Source organism: Apaloderma vittatum, unplaced genomic scaffold (genome assembly GCF_000703405.1).
Source record: "Apaloderma vittatum isolate BGI_N311 unplaced genomic scaffold, ASM70340v1 scaffold11319, whole genome shotgun sequence".
NCBI lineage: Eukaryota > Metazoa > Chordata > Aves > Trogoniformes > Trogonidae > Apaloderma > Apaloderma vittatum.
This window is the reverse complement of record NW_009737019.1, coordinates 179,056-194,276: the sequence shown is the minus strand read 5'-3', so window position 1 is coordinate 194,276 and position 15,221 is coordinate 179,056. Positions and strand designations below refer to the sequence as shown.

Sequence of the window (15,221 nt, the reverse complement as noted above, 5' to 3'; positions counted from 1 at the left end):
GCTGCGTCGGTGCTGAATCCCCGCCAGCCGCCTGTGGTCCCCTCTGCACCTTCGGGCCGCCTCTCGTCTTGCTCTGTGGCCTGTGAACCTCCCCGTCCGCTACAACTGCTGATTTCCCCCCCTTTTCCCTCCAGTGTCCCACGCAATTGCAGTGTGGATTTGATGGAAAAATCTTCATTTTAGGGAAGGAACAGTGATGATCTCATGTTTTATAGAGTCTGCTGCATCTTTTGTGCAAGTGTCATGTTGGTAGACATTTATAATTAACTACATCATTCCCCTTTGTTGGCTTTTGGCTTTTTTTCTTTATTTTTTTTCTCTGCCTGCTGGCTGTTAGTGTGCAGCTTCAGGCTCTCTTCGGCGACGTGCTTTGCTTCGCTCACACACGAGCTCTGAGGTTGCTGGGACGGCACATGGGTCTCTGGGTAGGGCTGCCAACACTTCTTGAGGATTTAAGAATAAAGTCAAACTAAGCCCAGATCCTACAGCCACGATTAATATAAGAAAATCAGATTTCAGCAGTATTAGGATGGGTCATGTGCTGAAATTAAAGCTGAAGTTAAAATGTGTGCTTTAGGGAAGAAAAATTTGGTGGAACTCGTCATACTTTCTAATGCTTGTGTGCTCAAATTGCTGCCTAGGTTGTTCGAGATATATAGATGGCTTATTGCCGTCCTGGATGTAAGAATTCAGTGTCTTAGACCATATTAGCATATTGCTCATCTCAGAACTTTCAGCTTTTTTGAATTGTGGTTTTAAACTATGCTGTTGCTTACTTTATTTAGAACTGGTTGTCATGCCTATGCTTTTTTTTTACTATCACCAGCTATTTATTTTCATAAACTTACTGGTTTGTGAAAGTAAGTAATTGGAGTATGATTGTGTTTATGTTGTTTGAAGTTTTTTTTATTGTTGCAGATAACAGTTTCACAGAACTTGTTTAGGTTTACATTAAAAATGTCATGACTAATCAAAGTTTTTAATTTCCTGGGTTATCAACTAAATCAACATCAGGTAGTGTTTTTTCAGCTGGCTAATTTACAGTATATTGTATCCATAAACACTGACCATCTGTTCTCTATGTTTCTTATAATTATGTTATCAGAATATTTTAGCAAATACTCTAGCCAAACTAACTTCCAAGTGCTTTGTTTTTTTTTTTGGCAAGAGGCTCTGTAACAAAGCACAAGCATTACATGGTGACTGAGTATAAACTCTAAGATCAGTCATGTAAGAATTTTGGTTATTACAATATGTTCATGTGAAATGGATAAGGTTGAGATGGAAGTGATTTAATTAAGAGGCTCTATTCTTCCTTTGATAATTCTAATCGCATACCCTGTATTATCACAAGTGCTCCTTCTGTACTCTATTCAGCAAGTTGCATTGAGAGTGCAAAAGCTCCGCTGACTTCTGAAGAAGTTTGCTTTTCTTAAGACTCGTGGTGATTTACAGTGTAGTTATTTTCCATTTTCTTTGACAAGTTATGCAGGAATTGGCACGATGAACTATACCCAACACTGAAAAGATCATCCCCTAGACTCGGAATAACCCAAAATGTAACTGGAACATGCTCATATGCATTTTTACTTTTTGAGAAATCAGTAATGTAATATGTGCAAGTGCAGATGACTAAATGGAAGTGTGATTGTTGCTCATGTCAGCATAGCTGGGCTGGCTTCATCTAGAGGAACTGCTCCTGTTTCACAGGTGCAGGCTTCAGCATTTGCGTGCTGCAGAATACTTTCCTGTCATGGGTCACGGTCAGGTATTCTGACAGCCAGGACTTGCTAACGGCTCTGGTGCTGCACCTTCAGAGCTAGTTTCACCCTGTGTAGCCAGCATACGTATGTTGGCGTGTGCCCTAGTCACACCTTGATTTTGCTGCACTCCCATACTGGTGGTCTGTCCATGCTCCTTACCAGTGGGAGCGTACAGTCTGGTTAAAGATGATGCAGGAAAAAGTAGTGACAGTGGGTATAATGTCTTTCTGTTTAATATAGGCCAAGAGTCAACTATTGCAGACAAACACATTTTGTCAGAAATATGGAGGAATAGAAGGTTGATGGCATCACCTAATGAAACACATGAACAAAAGAACTGTACAGAGCCAGGTAAGACAGAAACATTTGTGATGTCTTGTGAGCTCTTGAGATGTATTATGTAGTGCTGTCGTGCCAAGTTGCAGTGATATGTTAGGGTAAATGTAAAAGTCTCAAACTAAAAAAAAAAAAAGCAGGCCTGTTCTGTGTAGAAATAAGGTTTATTGTGGTATATAGTGCCGTGATTTTATCTTTCAAAGGTAAAAATTAATGTTGGGGTATAAGAATGTTTGAGGTCATGAGACTTATGCTGACAGTTTGATTTCCCTAATTTTGTTTTGGTGATTATTCCTATCTAGCTGATGCTGTGTATATTGCATTGGTGATGAGAGGTGTGTTCTTCTTGAAACTGTGGATAACTAAACACGCAGTGTTTGAGATACCATCTGAGCACCCTAATTTGCGCTCGTTACCATTACACATTTAATCATGTTCTGCTCATCTAATGCTGAACTGCATATTCAAAGTAGGGTGGTGGGAGATGATGAGGTAAGTCATATGGAAGGCCCGGAACCCATATCGCTTCAGGATATCTGTTCTGGCCAGGCAATAATAATTGATTGAGGGCAAGGAGAGATGATACTTTTTAACGTGTTAGTCCACAATGCTTTGATCTTCCCATCTGTCTTTCCAGTGTGTATTTCCTGTCTCTCTCTTTGCCTCTCTGTGGTTTACAGTGTGTGGGAGATGAGACATTTTGCCAATGGCACTAGCCAAATTAATTTAAAGTTCAAATTTTTTAATTTTTGTTTTTTAAATATGACTCTTGAATCAGCTCTTTGATGGCAGCAGTCTGTGCCTTCTTGTGATCAGTGAGAGCAGGAGTTGTGGGATACTGTCGGCCCCAGGCACTCGAAGAGTTTGGAGCAGTACTCCCCCTGCCTCAGTTCCATATTTGTTGTAATGCTGAGGCACCTGTTGTATAGACTGAGGATTACTGCTGTGCTTACAGACTTCTGAGAGGGGAGTGGAAGAACACTGCACAAAGTCTGTGGACCCAAAAGCTTTAACTGTATCATCTTGATGTCCAAGAGCTTCTCTGTGCTTCTTTTAAGGACTCCATGGGTTAGTTTGCCGTTGTCTCCATCTGTAACCTTATGATGTTGATTTGTCTGTCGAAGTTGTGCACAGAGAAGAAGGAAGACAAAACCAGCCTTTGGGAAACATGTAATTACTACTGATGAATAGTCAGAAAATACTGTTCTTTCCCGCTCCTCTCTCATTTTTCTCCACATGTGTGAATCATAGAATCATAGAATGGCCTAGACTGGAAGGGACCTTAGAGATCATTTTAATCCAGCCTCCCTGTGCATCAGTGTGATCATGTCTGAAGACATACTTTGCAGCGCGCTTCTAGGTAATGAAATTGTAAAAGCTGGATCAGAAAGATGTCCATCAAAAGTTTGTGATGAGGTTTTCCATTTAGTATGTATGAGAGCTTTTAACAATGATATGATAAAGCTGCCAAGGGAAAACATATGCCTATGTGTAAGTTGGAATACCAGGAACAGTGCTGACTTCTCCAGATATTTAGATAAAAAAACCTTGTCTCTCTCCATTCCCCTAAAATTTTAAGATTAGTATAATAAGAATTGAAATAAATAAGTACAGTCAGGCCCACTTTGGTGTGGTTTCTGAAATTCAAGTTGCTGAGGTACATTTTTATCTGTAACCACAAGAGAGGCCGAAATATGCCTCAGGATGCTGAGATTTTAAGAAAAATAAGATGAGACTCGCAGTAAATTCATGATTTCTGGTCATAGTGCTGGGATTACCTTCTCTTTTTAAAGGTGTTTCTTCTGTTACAAGAGAGATTTACAGATCAAATATTTCACAGGACTGCAATTGTAGCATTTTTTTAGTCACTTCCTGTTATTCTGCAGATATGTACAGTTTATCACTGGGTATCTTCTGCAGCTGAAGGGGGGATTTAGAGTGGCTAGATGCAAGATAGCTGCAAATAAAGGAAGCATCTGAAAATATCTGAAGATATTTGTTGAACAAGAATGGGTCTGTAAGAACCTGTGTTATTAACGCACATTAACAATTTCTGTAAATTTTTTTTTGGGTGGGGAGGAGTGTTTGGTTTGCCTTTTTTAAAAAAAAAAATTTTCTTTTTGATTCTTGTGTAGTAGCCAGAGACTGAGATTTTCCCTGTAATGAAGAGAAGGTACAATGACCTAAAACCTATGAAAAAGAAGCAAATAGCTCATCTTCATGGGAATGTAGCTTGTGTAAAAACATGACTGCATCTGGAGAAAGTAGTCCCAGGAAAGGTCAAGAGACATTATCAAGATTACACAGAAAACTGTTGAGAGAATATAGATTTTCAGTAGGAATGTGCAAGCTTTCAGTCATGCGCTTATCCCAGTGTCATGAAAATCTCGGGAATATGCTGTCAAACACTTTAAATGACTTGACTTTTTTTCGTATCTTTTTAAAATCTTAGGAACAGATAGTTAATATATATATATGTGTGTGTTGTATGAATACAGTGCTCTCTGTAGGCTCCTTTATGAGAAGTACTTATTCTTACCCATGTCATTTCTGTATCTGCTTTAAGGTCTAGGGGCCCTACAAATGCATGGGTGTGTATATGGCATATAGTAGTTTACTTATGTTATGTGGGTGTTTTTCTATGGATGTTTAGGATACAAGAACTTCATAATAACTTGGGAAATGCAAGTTCTTGCTGAGAGCCTGTTAATCCTTTGTGTCATTGCAGTGCTGTTGTTGTGTTCCCTCTTTCTTAGCTTCCCACACAAATCTGCAGCTTTACTTACCTTTTCCCAAAGGCTTTCAACAAAGTTAATTTATTTACAACTTCACCCCCTTTTCTTACTCACATGCCAATAAAAAAAAGAAATCTCCAGTTGTCAGAAATTGTAGCTGTAGAAGTTTATAAGACCGTGGGGTCCTTGCAATTCATGACAGTGGTAAGAAGGGGTCACACTTGGTATATACACACATATATATTTTCTTTTCCTTTGTGTATGTGTGTATATATAAATATAAATACCTGTGTATGTATAAAACTAGAGAAGAAAGTTTTTTCCGACATTTGGAGGTTAGAGGGACTGATATTCATGAATCTCTTAAGAGGTGCTCTACATTTTTTCCGATAGCAACTCTTCTGCAATCATAAGGAGTTATAGATATTACCTGTCGTGTACTACTATAGATACTACCTGTCATGTAAGAGCAGTGAAAGAACTGTTGGTCAGCTGCAGCAAGGAGGTGGAGCAACTGTGAACGCTAAGCCAGCCTCAGTTCTAGTCTGGGCTAAGACCAAACGCTTACCAAAGTTAATGCGTTGTGTAGCATTTCTTCATTAAAGATACTTCCTGGCTTGAAATTTCTTTGCTGGAAGCTGCTGTGCCATGAAAAGGTACAAGTCTTTATATTGTCCTGGAGCCAGGCTGACAGGCTCTGGGCTTGAAAAATTTCATGACAGCATGGGATTTTTGAATTATGAGTCTTATGCTTATTTTGTAACTCTTTGGGTGGCTGCTGTGGGCATCCCTGTTTGAGGGAAACCAAACTGCCTTTGCGTTATGGCTCTGAAAACTTCCTGGGTAGATTTCTGTGGGAGGAGGGGTTGACCTGCCCCTCACTTAAAGCACAGCTATTGGAAGGGGAGAGTAGTTGTCTCTATCATCTTAACAGATCTCATTAGTTTGCAACCAATTTTTTGCCTTATCCAAGCTCTCGCTTCCATCTGCCATCAGCTCACTAGCTTGCAGTTCCATCTGCCCAGCGAGTCTGGTTTATAGCTTCCCTGCTCCAATGGCTGGCCTCTTGTTTCGAAGTGTTCCCGTGACTCCACGTCCTCCAGTACTGAGTAGTGTTTCCAGAGTGGTTACAAGCTGGGGTGACTGGGTTGTGTGATGTTTCTAAGCGTGTGACCCCACTGGGTCATGTTCAGCTGTTAGAGCAACTGATCTGGACTTCTTTCTGTTGCAAGTATTTTCAAGTAATCTCTGTATACAGTACAGAGAATATTTAAGCTACTTGCTCTGAATTAGAAATGTACTGGAATGTATTTCTGTTAAATCTTCTGACAGTAGCCAGTGAGCTGCCTTTAAATTCAAAGAGTCAGTGGGGTTTTCTGTTCAGCGGTTTGTCAGCTGTGGACAGTTCATGAACTACACTGATTTTAAATGGCTGGGGGTTTGGTTCAGGTGTGCTCCTCCTGTTTGTTATCAATGGGTAAAGATAAATTGTGGGTTGGGGGAAAGTCAGGGGTTAGCATTTCTTTGTGATCTGTGCTGCCTTTTTACTTTAGAATTAAGAGGCACATTGAAGCAGTGCTTTCTGCTCTTGCAGTGAGAGATGAAGAATCGATCCTCTGCAGTGAAATAAAGTATGCTTCCCAGCAGCGTATGTATAACTGAGTTCTGAGTCAGGATCAAAAGTCATTAAGTCTGTGTATATTTTACACTGTTAGTTATAACCCTGGGGACTCATGTAGGATGTGATGCATTGTAGAGAAAATACAGAAGACTTAAATAGTTTTGTTACCATGTCATAGAGAGTATAAGAGTCTGTTCCTTTTCTTACAAAAATCAGTTATAGTGTTCTCACTGACTAGGGGAAATGGGACTGACTCTTCAAAGTAATTTTCCAAAAGGATAGAAAAAGCTATTTCTTGTGCATTTGCAGTAAAGGCACTATAGGAAGCATTGATTGCCCTCAATTTTATTTAACGAACACAGTGCTTAAATGCATACTTCTCATTATGCTGGACTGATGTATCCTTTTGTCTTGATTTTTTTAGACACCTTAATATTTAAGATTATAAACTTTGTGTGATATATGCTGATCTAAACGTACTTTTGTCGCTCGTGGAATATGTCACTTTGTGCTGATATAAATTGTCTTTAAACAATGTGATATGTATTTAATTTAAACAATGTGCTCGTGGTCTTCCTTAAATGACACTTCCATTTTGTAGCAGGGATAAATGCCTTAGACGCCCACTTTTAAGGAGGTGGTCTTAATAATTTCACTGTAACCTTTGTTTCATGAACAGTCTAAACCAGTAAGCTCAGCATGACCTGCAGGTTCTTTTTCTGTGCATTTGTGCAGTACCTAGCACAGAAAGAAAGACCATGGTTTCATTGAGGTAGTAGACAATAACTGTATTATGTTATTTGCAAATATTACCCAGTAGCCTTTTAGTCAGGTTTGTTGTCTGCCTTGATGCATAGAAAATGTGCAACTGTTTTAATATGACAGATTTATTGAGACCACATACATTTTGTTTTAAAATGTTTTACTCCTATGTCTTATGCCCTCAAAGACAAGGAAATTTACCAGCCTTAAATATTTTATTCTTGCCTTGGTCTAAAAGGAAATGAAAAGGCAGGATATAAGAAAAAAAAATTCTTAGTTGCTTTCTCCATATGCTATTCACATAACATATAGGTGCAGTGTCCAGTAAATGTGTCTGTGTATATGCACAGATGTACCTATTTATGTAATGAAAAGACTTACTAACCTTCTAGCATGTAGCTTATTTCTGCAGCCACTTGTCATATGCTTGTGGGCTTTTCTTTGTCTTGGGGTTGGTTTGGGGTTGTTGCCCTGCTCCCCCCGGTGTCTCTGGAGTCAGTCTTGTCTCTGTGGGTGCTGAGCGATCAACTTCATTGATTTTGATCTCACTTGGAGGGTTGCTGTTCTGGAGGGAGACAGACATGTGACAACCGCTTTTAGTGGACTCGTTGAAGGCAAGTGACAAACACTTGATGTGTGACACCCGAGGTCTTGGGTGAATTCACACCTAGATTTAGGTTGAACTTCTGACACTCTTTGCCTGGCTTTTTGATATGGGTGTTGAAAGGGTTAGCAGGTAGCTGTCATTGTAGTTAATTAGAAGGTCTTGTTTATTTTTTTGTGAACTTTTAACTTTGTTTGAAGCTAGAATTTAAAAAATAACCAGCCTTCTCTCTGAGCTGTTCAGTTTCTAACAGTGTGTTAATACTGGTGTCCAAAACAGTAGAAAGAAATGAGACAAACATCTCTCTCTGCTTTGGCTCAACCTGCCAGGAGCATCCCCTGGAGAGCTGAGAACAGAAAATGAACTCGAGGGTAATTTATCCATTTCCCAAGGTCTAGGTGCCAAGTTTGCAGGAAGCAGTTTAACACACAGTAAATAAGTGTCTGACTAAAATGCCATTTAGATATGTAGTAAACAAGAGCAAATGAAACAAAAAGAAATACTGTTTAATATACTACTGTATATTTTTAAACCTAACAAAAATGTTACTTGATTTCATATGACTCAGATTTATTTACAGTTGATTTTGGTCCAGTTGAAGCACAGTGTGGATAAGGACTTTTAGAAGTCTTTGCTCTGAAACCAAGAAGCAGGCTTGAAACAAAAATAATAATTTTTAAAATGTAGCAGCTTCAGAACCAAATTTAAAATCTGTGGACACAGGCCCTTACTTTCTTTGAATGGAACAAAACACACAGGTTGAATGCTCTGGAGTGCTCGACTAAGATCTAAAGTTTCCTGTGTTAGCCCAGCTCTAGTATTTAGATGTCTGATTGCCTATATTTCAAACCACGTTTCCTGAAATGTTCATGTAGTAACAGTCCTTTTTTCTGTGACTGCAGTCAACTCAGGCAGACAGCAACTGTGTAAATTAGTGACCTGATGTCAAGAAGTAAATATGTGGTAGAACAAATAATCAAATCCAGATACCTCGGTCCTGTTCTAGGCTCCTGCAAAGCTGATGTGTGAACAGAAGTTTGGACCAGTACGACCTCCTGACGTTCCATCAAACCTGAGTTCTCCCGTGATCTGTTATGGAAACCAAATGAATTGCATTTCACTCTGGACATACTTAAAATCCAGAATTAGGGATTTCAAAATCAAAGTTATGAGACTTGGACATGCAGAGCTTCGTGGTATCCCTGACTGTCTCGCCCTTAACATGGGGTAATGTGGGTGTATTTAGATCTGTTATCACTGGTGTGACGGTGCTGCAGATAGACATTTTTGCGTGGAAATCTGCTCCGTTTTCCACACAGAAAATTGTACTCTTGGTACAAAAGCCGTGTTTAAATTTACCCATCCTTATTCATGGCAATTTTGGTTTTGCTCCTTGCTTTTTACCTTACTGTCTGCAGCACATCACCATGCATTACAGTTGAGACAGGAAAAGCTGCTGTCTTGCTTTGTGTCACACACAGTTGTTACCACACCTCACTTTACTCTTATAGGAAGCAGGCTGAAAAAGTGTCGTACAGCAATCTGTGAGCATTAATCTCCATACTCTTGGGACTGGCCTCAGACAGAGTCTTTATTGAGGTACTGCATTGTTTGATAGATGTTAAAACCCTGCGTTCATTACTTCATCTTCATGTTCTCAGTGTCTCATCAGTCTGTAACTTAGACCACCAGTATGGAGGATTTGGGCAAAACTGGACAAGCACAGAACTGGGCTGCAGGGAACTGGATCGTGAAAAGCACCTGGAGGTAGAAAATGGTCACCAAGAAACTGCAAGAGGGATGGAGAAACTTAGAGTTTAGAATTGGACAGTGGAAAGGCAGGTCACCCAGTCATTGAGCCTGGAGCTGGCGTAATGAACCAGGAGAGAGTCCTGGGAATAGCAGGACAAGGAGGTAGGCCCTGGGAAGTAGTAAGCAGAGGAAATGATTAAAGAGGTATGAAAAATCAGAATAGGTGAAGAGGTTTCGATTGGGCGAGGAATCTAAAATGAAAAGCAAAGGAAGTCTCTAAAAACGCTTAAGTTACAAAAGGGCTGCCTTTCAGCCTTATGTTTGGCCAGTGAAACTGGAAACATTCACAATTTATATCTGTTTTTTGGATTTATTTATTTTTTCATCGTGGATTGGTTATCAGTGAAGAACATTTTCAGAGCTTGTGCTAGGGACACCATCTAGGTATAAAACAATTTAGAAAGCTTCACCAAAACCAGATCCTTCTGAGCCTGTCTTTCTGAATCTCAGTGTTTATTTTTAGGGTGAAAATGACTGATTTAAAAACACTTAGGCACAGTGTGAAATATTATTACAGTAAATTGATTTTAAACTTTGTTCTGCTTGTATTTTTTCTGATTAGAACCTTCATAATTGAATTATTTCTTCAGAAATGACAAAAATTTGATTATACTTATCTATTACTGTATTCATTAATGCCAGTGACTTTTTACAGAATGGATGTGGTTATCCGCCTAGCAGGCTGAAAATATTCCATGAACCTGCTGACAATTAAACTGACATCACTCCTGTGCTACAGGAAGGCAAGACCTTCAGGCAATAAGGAGTGATGTGTTTCCTTTGTTCTTTGAAGTTGACAGACATTGAAGACATATAGAAAATTAATGGCCTTAGAAACTTCATCCCTGCTGGAACTCTACTGAAAAGTTGAAGTACAGCAGAGCCGACACTTCGAGTAGAATGCAGAATGTATATATGCTCATTCAATTGTTTCCTTTTTTGCCACATTAAATTAACAGTTTACTGTTAATGACAGGTGCTGCATTAATGATCTTGAGAGAGTGACATTCTATACCCATAGTGGGGAACAGTGGCAAATGTGCCTTCCTGGGAGCAAGAAGACAGCTTAGGCTCTGTCTCTTCAGTTTCCCTATGTACTTGCTTGTTGGATTGTTGGACTGTTCTCTGAGATTGCCAGAACCCGATGGAATTATTTTTCCCTGCATGTGATACGTTTCTGTTTCAGTGGGTTGAGGATAATATGACTGGATCTATTGCACAGAGGTATTTAAACCTTTGGATAGCAAGATATAAATGTTCACAGATGGTGGGAAACATTTGAACTTTGATAAAGTTAATGTGGATGAAACTTATGTTTAGAAGCTGAAGGAGACTGAAACAGGGAAATAAATTTATTTGTTTTTTCTTCTTTTGCTGTGAATCAGCATGTATTTTGAATTCTATGAGTTCCTACCCCAAAACTTAGACTCTCAAAGAGAGAGGCATTTGTTCTTCAGGGTCTTTGGAGCTATATCCGTGCTGGTGTACACTGCCTTAACTCCACTGTGTCATTACAGCCATGAGAGTTACAGCTGAGGTTCTGCCCTACAGATTTGTTGCTGGATGGTGAGATGTTGTTTCTGATTTAGTTCTTTGGTAAGAGTCTTCTCTCTTTAAATACTTTTCATGTCTCTGTAAAGGTTATTTTCTTTGTCTGATTATGCCGTGCATCTTTAAATCCGTCTGTGGGATCTTTGGCTACTGTTGCCTAAAATTGTAAGGCTTTTTCTTACCTTCTTAAGCTTTCCCTGTTGTTGCTGGCCTTTATCTGCTTCATTTACCTGCACTGAAACATTAAGATGAGTTTCCAATGTCCGTTTGCCTGTTGTTATTTTTACATAGCCCCTTGCAGTGCGCGAAAGGAACTACCTGGACTAGTGTAATTCTCTCCTTTTTTGAATCTCACTTCATGGGCTGTCTGTACCGTGGTGCTCTCAGGAGATTGGCCAGCCAGGGAAGAAGTAAAATTTTGCGTATTAGTCCTGTTTCAGTCGTGCACTGAGGCTTTGCTAGTTAAGGGTGGTGGGAGGAGGATCCCTGTAGAGCTGTGGTGTTATCTGTCCTTGTGAGATGCAATAGGAGTACCTAATGGAAATGGACACGGAGAAGGAAAATGATGACTGAAAAAGGCAAAATGACTTGCCCAAAGTCTGCACAGGGGGTCAGTAGCTAAGCTACTTTTTCCTCCCGCTGTAATCATAAGCTGTAGCAATACTAAGTTCATTGAGCCTGGAGCTGTTGCTGCTACCACCATCACCTCTCTGCTCTCTTTCCTGATCTGGTCATAGTGACTTGACTCTTTAGTTGTGCTTTTTTTTCATGAGAAATATGACTTTTCACTGTAGAGGTGTTTTCCCCTCGCTGTATGTTTTTTACAAAGCCTAACGTGGAACATCAAAACTAATTAGTAGTATAAATGAGGGCAAGGATATGCCCAGAACTGCTTCAGTATGCTGAATGCTTTTGATTTATAGTGATATCTAAAGGTTGTCAAGTGACGTATCCAGCTTGCCTTCTCAGCCAGTTATACCAGGTAGCTGAATGCTGTGTTACAGAGCAGTTGTTATTTCTCCTTCTCCACTCAGAGAGAGAAGGACCAATGGAGAAACCTCAGAATGTATGGATTTTTTCAGTTGCTCCCCTGAGGGAGTGAGGAGATGCCTCGGTGGCCTATCTGTGGGCCAGCTGCTGTCCACAGAGAATTGGAGATGAAAAATTGGGATTAGAGAATTCGCAGGTCTCTGTCATGGTGATGGTTCTACCGCTGGGGAACATGGTTTTGGGAGTACTCTGTGAGAAAGACGGTATAAAATACCAACAATCTTTTGCCATACCAGACGTGAAATGAGCACCTCTTGTTGCTTGCAGGCTGTAAAGGGAAGGAAGGGATTCAGCAGCATTTTCTCCTGTGTGAACAAACCTGTGCCTGTGACCGACTTGAAGGTTTTTGTATATTGTTTTTTTTTTTTATTTGATTGGGAGGCCAGGATTGTTGAGGGAAGGCTTTGTCACTTCTGCACATTTCCGTGCAAAAAAAGTACTTCAGAGTTGAAGTTAATCAATTACGGTTGTTTTTTTTTTAATTCTACATGGGTTTACTATAGTTATTGTTGTCCAGGATTGATTAGTAACAGCACCTGATGGGAGAGTTCTTACTTGGAAAGACTATCTGGGATCATCTCCAGAACTGCTTTAATCTGTGGATATTCAGGGCAACTAAGTTTAGTAAGTACTGCTTAGGTAATTAAAGGTTGGAGCTGGGCTGCTTTCTCTGCAAGACACGGGGCTAGTAAAGGGAAATTAGTCAGCTTGGTTCAATGTTATCTTCTGTATAGCAGGATGTGGTCTCATCCAACTCAGAGTTTGATTTTTCTGATGCGTTACGGGGTTCTGATGGTAGAAATAATCGTCTTGGAGGTAGCAAAACTAGCAGAAATTGTTTACGTTGAAAGTAGTATTTATAACTGTTTGTGAAACAGTTATATATGTCAGTTTTGCAGTCTGGACTCAAATTGGCTTTAAAGAAAAAAATGCTGACTGGCTAAAGAATAATTAAGTCACTGCTAAATAACTGCTAGTGAAATTCTCTTTATTTAGTAACTGCTTCACCAGTTTGTACCAATACATTTTGGTACCAGACTCATCTGCACGTTTAAGAGGGATGTTACATTGAAAAAAGGACAGTTGCTGTGTTCGTATAGGCATTTCATGATGTTAAAAAGGACTATATTTCTATAAGCTCAGTGAATTTTGAAGTTGGTCAGATTTGGTGGAATGCGTGAAATTACTTGCAGAATCTTTTGATTTTATTGGACACTTTCAGAATTCAGTATTTTCTTCCCCATTCCAGCCCTGCAGAGTTGAATGCTATACAAATGCCACTAGCATTACTATGCTTCTGGGATTCGATCGCAGATGGGATGGCAATACTGATGCATGTGCTGTATGCTTCTTAATGAATAAAATTACCATCTTCACAGCTAAAGTTTTTCCATCCAGTAGCTGATTCAAAATATTTTGAACCTGCCGCGTTGCTGACTCCAGACTGGACTCCTGCAGTTGAGCACAGCTGAGCAGTGCTGAGAAGGAGGGACTGCGCCTCTGCCAAATACTCTTTGACAGGGGCCCAGCTGTCATCTGTGGGTCAGTTCTGTCCTTCTCCAGAGGGTTTTCAGCTGTGAGGTGCAGCATGTCTGACGACTTGTGGAAGCGATGAGGACCTCTTGTATCCAAAGTGTGGGGTGGAAAACAGCTCTGTTGGACAGCGTTGGCTGTGTGCCTGTCTGTGCTAAGGCGCTTAGCCCTGTGACATCTCACCGGGCTCAGGCCTTAGGAGGGGGTGATATCTCTGGTTCTGGAGTGCCTGCAGACATGACCCAAACAAACATCTTGGTCATTACTATACAAAACAGATAATTGTCTTTTTTAATTTATTTTTTTTCTAGGAAACTAAGTTAAGTCACTGCACCAAGTGGAGAGGGGTTTTCTTATCTTGTTTGGAGCTTTTACAACAAAATATTGCTTCTTTTTTTGTAAGTTATGGATATATTTGCCATTTTTCTCAATGACTATTTTAATGTAGTAGCTGAAGTTGGTGTTCAGTAGTTCTGTGCACATGAAGTATACATCTTCATGTACACATGAAGTGTACAGGGTCACATACTGACCTTACACAGTGATCTTTACTGCAAGACACCCAGATCCAACATTTCAACATGGCCTGGGGACCAGGAAATCCTCAATTCTAGCTGTGGCTGCAGCCATGACTGCCCATTGTAATTTTCCCCTATATTCCTACACTGCACAAAAAAGATATTTTTTTTTCCCCAGAGAGCAAAAAATTTAATTGAACACTAGTGGGGCACCTAGATCCGTTTATCCCTTCTACAAATATAATCCAGTTAGATTGGGCTCTGAATGTGAAAAGTATCTTTATAACAGTAAGCCTTGTTCTCCGTAGAGAATAAAGATGATCCTGGCTTTCCCAATGGTAGATATGCACTTACTTAGGTGCCATAGTATAAATTCTGATTTAGAGTGAAGGTAAATGTGGTGTATCTTGTCAATGAGGCTCTCGTTTCTTATCCTCAAATTATTCAGTTCATTGCTCTGATTATTCCTTTTGTTTTCCTCTGCAAGAATACCTTTCCTCCTTTTCTGACTGTAAAAATTATCTTCAGTACAGGAAAAACAAATTGATTGCTTGTTTGCAAATAATGTATCAGATTAGGCACTTACAGGAGTAAAAATTCAAAGTTTTACGGTCATTATGTTCCAAATGAATACATTTACATTCTAGTAAATATATTTGCATGTTGAGGAAATGGCAGTAGTTCTTTTAAAGGGGTAATTACTAGAAGTTATCTTTCTCTTCTTTGTATAAATGGTGTAGCATACCCTTCAGTGACTTGCTATTTCAGTTGCACTGTGACTTCACATACTTAATCTTGGAGAGTTCCCTTGGATCGTATTATTTAACAGCCATGGATGAAAGCCTCTTGCAATTATGGGATTAACCAGAGTTACACTATCTTTTGATTCTTCCTGAAGTCTGATACATGAACACATGTGTGCTTTGACTGGACATG

The 15,221-nt window shown here is 39.7% G+C and overlaps 1 protein-coding gene across 1 annotated transcript in view; it reads left to right on the top strand.

The window, feature by feature from the left end:
- Positions 1-1,925: 1,925 nt before the first annotated feature.
- The window catches only part of SLC24A4 (solute carrier family 24 (sodium/potassium/calcium exchanger), member 4), a gene marked incomplete at its 5' end in the record, with an annotated part of 83,271 nt that continues 69,975 nt past the window's right edge, over positions 1,926-15,221 (top strand). Inside the window, one exon of the mRNA XM_009877202.1 lies at positions 1,926-2,114. Within this exon, the coding sequence (XP_009875504.1) occupies positions 1,926-2,114 (189 nt within the window). The remainder of the gene's footprint in view (positions 2,115-15,221) is intronic.